The sequence below is a fragment of the Drosophila persimilis genome, unplaced genomic scaffold, assembly GCF_003286085.1.
Source record: "Drosophila persimilis strain 14011-0111.01,24,50 unplaced genomic scaffold, DperRS2 tig00000520-arrow-pilon, whole genome shotgun sequence".
In the NCBI taxonomy this organism is placed as follows: domain Eukaryota; kingdom Metazoa; phylum Arthropoda; class Insecta; order Diptera; family Drosophilidae; genus Drosophila; species Drosophila persimilis.
The window spans coordinates 5,117,018-5,121,408 of NW_020825317.1; the positions used below are offsets into that span (position 1 = coordinate 5,117,018).

General features: G+C 39.4%; 1 protein-coding gene across 1 annotated transcript; it reads right to left on the reverse strand.

Annotated features, from left to right (window-relative positions):
- Positions 1–754: 754 nt before the first annotated feature.
- On the reverse strand, positions 755–1,854 carry LOC6596790. The gene is made up of 2 exons (XM_002021870.2): positions 1,333–1,854; positions 755–1,272 (listed from the first exon to the last, which is right to left on the reverse strand). The coding sequence occupies exons 1-2, from the start codon at positions 1,806–1,808 to the stop codon at positions 801–803; spliced, it is 948 nt and encodes a 315-aa protein (XP_002021906.1). The 5' UTR covers positions 1,809–1,854; the 3' UTR covers positions 755–800.
- Between the last annotated feature and the right edge of the window lie 2,537 nt (positions 1,855–4,391).

Genomic DNA, 4,391 nt, shown 5'->3' on the forward strand with positions numbered 1-4,391 from the left:
GCTGCACCACAGAAACCTCCGGTCTCGAGCCCGTAGGTTGCACAAAATACTCGTATTATACATGAAAGCTAAAACTGTCACGGCAGTTTAATTAGTATCTATGTAGGCTTAGAGGTTTCGAAGCGGTTTCTCCCCATCTACGAATATCTATCTATACCCGCGTTAAAATCCAAGTTGGATATGGAAACCAAATATTTATTTCGAATCTTTGATGCGAAAAATCCACATTGAAATCGGGTTTCGTTAACAGCGGGCTGTTATGAATAAATCAACAAGTTCGTTGTCGACGAAACCTGCATGCTGTGTGGAGAAACAACAAATGCAAAAAAAAACTGTGACAAAAAATAAGATAAATGTATGTTACCTACCTAAATACTTTTACCCCAATAAGGCTTACAATTTCAAGAAATGAAAGGTACGAAATGCAATAAAATATGATTTAATAATTTGTAAATTTATCAACCGCTTACTTGTAAGTAAATAGCAAATGGCCGTCGTTCTGCCAAAAAAAAGTCCCGCGGACACGAGCTTGGTTTCAAGATGTGGGCAAGTGTTTTCCTTTGTTATTATCTCCTATGGGAAAATTGACTCTCAATAAAAACTATTCTACAAGATCTCTCTAGCATATTGAACTATCTTAAAAAAATCAATATAAGCAAAAATAAGGTCGTAGTTCATAGTTTTTGGGGGCTTCTTAGCGCTGGCAGTCAATTAATGAGAAGCAAAAAGAATCGAATGCAATCTGAATATTTATTTGCAATATAGTTAGCTTTGGGTGGTTACTTGTACAACTTATAGATTCATTTACGATGGCCAGCTCCTTTTCCGATTTCAGCGTTGCGGCTGCGCACCGACAAAGTCTGTGCGGTGATGGGCATGTGACCGCGGCGACAGTCCGGAGCACGTGTATCGTCAAGCTTCTTGGTCGCGGCTGCAGCTGCGCCCTTTTCGCGCTTTTCCTTCTCTAGATACCGTGGAGGACGCAACTGGTCGCGTGATCCGAGCTTGTGCTCGCCGCATTTGGATGTTATCGACTTGGTGCTAGCATTTGATGCCTTTGTGGCCACTGTAAAGCGGCTGTGGGCACTGAGCAGACCTTCCTCATTCGAAAATACGTCAGTTTTGAGATCATCGTCGGGTAAGGGCATTGTGTTCAATTCTTTCACGTCCAAGCGACGGTGCTGTTTGCCGTTTGTGCGAAGTGACAGCAAATCCTCGTCTTCGTTATTATCGTACTGATTGGACTGCATAGATATACCATCAAAGCTGCATCTAAAAGAGCAAAACATGATACCTTAATCTATATACTTTGCTTCATCTATCTGTTCTTACTTTTTAAGGGCATTTGTGAGATAGAGTACATCGGTGATATCTTCCGTTTGTATGCCAGTGCTCGTGGAATAAGTGTCCGGCGACTGCACAATCTCTTCCTGTGTTTCCTCCGACGGGTCGTGCAACACAGAATTGCTGTCTTCCAAGTCAGACTCTGGCACGGGGTCACACAATGGGTGATGCGAATGCGAGTTGTTGCTGTTGCGTTTCAGACTGACTTTCTGGTTGTTTCTTTTGGATACCAATACCGGGGGTCTGCCTGCTTTCGATTCCAGTGCCTTGGGACCCTGGCGGCATATAGCTGGCATCCACTTGGGACGCACTGGTTCCTTGGCGGCTAGTTTTTCACTTGTTGTTTTCTCAAGCAAGTGCAAGCTCACTTTATTCTCCATGAGAAAATTGCGGCCCTGAGTAGCTCGCGGCTCTGCAAAAATTGCTTTCATAATGGGTATCGGGCGAATTGGTGTGTTGGACATTATCCGATGACACCAAGTACCGTACTGATATAAGAATTGTATGTAATAGGAAATAATGAATATTTTGTAGCAGTTAGTCGAAATGTCTCTATGAATGTTTTTTGTTTTTGATGTTCGATGACAAATATCGAAGTGTCGTCTAATAACTAAAAGAATCTTCTCTTACCGTAACGTCAGGTCAGGTCATACTTGGCATACTCCTTTAAAAATAAAAGGTTGAAATCATTGAAATGTTGTTTCCTAAAAATTTGTAATCTTCCCGTCACAACTACTCAAAAAACGAGGGGGAACGTTGTGAGTTGCTGCGGACACCGCATCTCTACAACTCTCCTTTAAAAATAAAAAGTTGAAATCATTGAAATGTTGTTTCCTAAAAATTTGTAATCTTCCCGTCACAACTACTCAAAAAACGAGGGTGAACGTTGTGAGTTGCTGCGAACACCGCAACTCTACAGTTATACCCGATACTAAGTCAGTATAAACGACACGACAAAGAGTGCGAAATTCTGAGATATACTTTTTATAGTGAGATCTAACAGAAGTGCGGATACCAAATTTGGTTACTCTAGCCTTAATAGTCTCTGAGATTTGTGGCCCCAGATTTTCGTCCTTTGCGGGGGCGGAAGGGGGTGTGGCGAAATTTGGACACGAAACGGTCAAGGTCCGATATCACAGGAGTGTGGATACCAAATTTGGTTGCAAAACCGACCATGAAACCTGTGTGTTAGAGAGAGACAGCGCGAGAAAGAATGAAATTGTTTTATTGATTCTGGCTATAATAATTACACGATCTGGTTGAGATTTTACATTCTAGAACATATAGTCACCCTCTACGATTCTGTGGTTTTGGTTTTATCGTATCTTTAAAAATGTAGATGCCACAGATTTTCGTCATTTGTGGGGCAGAAGTGGACGGGGCGAAGTTTTGAAATATTTTTGTAGCAGTGACATATCACAGAAGTCTGGATCCAAAACATCGCACTATGGTCCGAACGACCACTTTTGTTGGCCAAAATTAATAACTCCCGAACGGAACAAGATTTTTTCATTTAGTTTTTTGTATTGGCTATATATAATCAATAAGAAATGGATTTAAGAAAAAAAATGGGTGTGGCACCGCCCCTTTTTTTAATAATGCATATTTAAATTTTTAGTTATAGTTGTACGAGCTAAGTCCCTCCAACAGTTTTCCAGTGGAATCCGTCTACACAATTAAGACCTTCCTTAATCCGCTCGATGTAGTTCCTTGCTCGTTCGTTTTATTTCGTATATATCTCTTAAATCTAGTGATCATAATTCAGATCGTTTTGGCTCGATACTATTGATACTATCGATTGCGCTTCTTTATACGTACATAATGTAACGCGCCAACTTCAAATTAATTCACAATTTTAGTACTATTTACATATTAATTCAAATCTTCAAATTGTTAACCATTATAGTAATTAACCATAGTAATTTAATCCTATATTCTATTAAGGGGCGTCAACAATAGTGAAAAAAAGTATTAAGCAGATTTTATTTAAGAAAACGGCGTTGCACGACTAAAAAAAATTTTGATTGAAATAAAAATAAAATCGGTTAAAGGTTTCCATAAATTATTTCCGAAATCCTTGTCTGGAAGCAAGGTTAACGCCTCGTTAGGTGAGATATGTGCCGGCTCTCCGACTGGGTCCTATACAGCCTTACGAACTTCGTTAGCATTCTCTGGGCATAAAGATAAAAGTAGTGAAATAAAGGCTTGTGGCCAATCCACATATTTTCGTTCCAACATCTTTGAATTTTACCGGCATTTGTTCCAGTATGTTGCCAAACGATAACAAATTTTCTTGCTGGTATCTTCAAAAGCTTTATTAATTTCATATGATATGTCGCCTTAAGATCCGTTTTCAAATAATTGATAATTTTACCCTTCTCTGAATTCCATACGGCAAACAAATCTGCATTTTCGAATTTGAGGTTATGCTCTATTAATGCAAATTCCAAGAATTGTGGTAAAAAGTGGCATTTCTAACTATATACATTTCAAAAAGAATTTATTAATCTACGACACAGAAAAGGTTTCAGGGTGGGACTAGGTAGGACTCACTTTGTACACCTTTTCAAAAATTAGTTTTCATTACAAGTTGGCACATGTTGAAGGCCTCACTTTAACCTTCAATTACAAAGACATCACAACTCTAGAGACAGTTAAAAACTTAAAACACGTAGTAAGAACCCGACAGATTAAGATTCATCAAAAAAATTTAATCACGTCTCGGCGTTTTTCAATTTTTGAGAGATCTAAAACGGTTATTAATTTGGCACTTTTTCCCTTCACGTGCTTTACTATAAAAACAGTTGGGTTGCACAGCTGATTTTGCGAATGTGGCGCCATCTATGGAAATTTCTGGTACGCAGATTTAATGGTCGATCTTTTTCTAATGCAGAGCGATCAAAACCAGGTTTCAGTTTTGACTTTGAAAAATTAGGTTTTGGCCAACAAAAGTGGTCGTTCGGACCATAGTGCATCGTTGCTCTAGCTCTTATAGTCTTTGAGCACTAGGCGCTGAAGGGGACGGACAGACGGACGGACGGACAGAC

Bases quoted from the DNA above. Each gene is read 5' to 3' on its own strand.
- LOC6596790 (XM_002021870.2), bottom strand. From the start codon at position 1,808: ATGTCCAACACACCAATTCGCCCGATACCCATTATGAAAGCAATTTTT. The intron at 1,273-1,332 runs GTAAGAACAGAT...TTGCTCTTTTAG, and splicing joins CTCACAAATGCCCTTAAAAA to ATGCAGCTTTGATGGTATAT.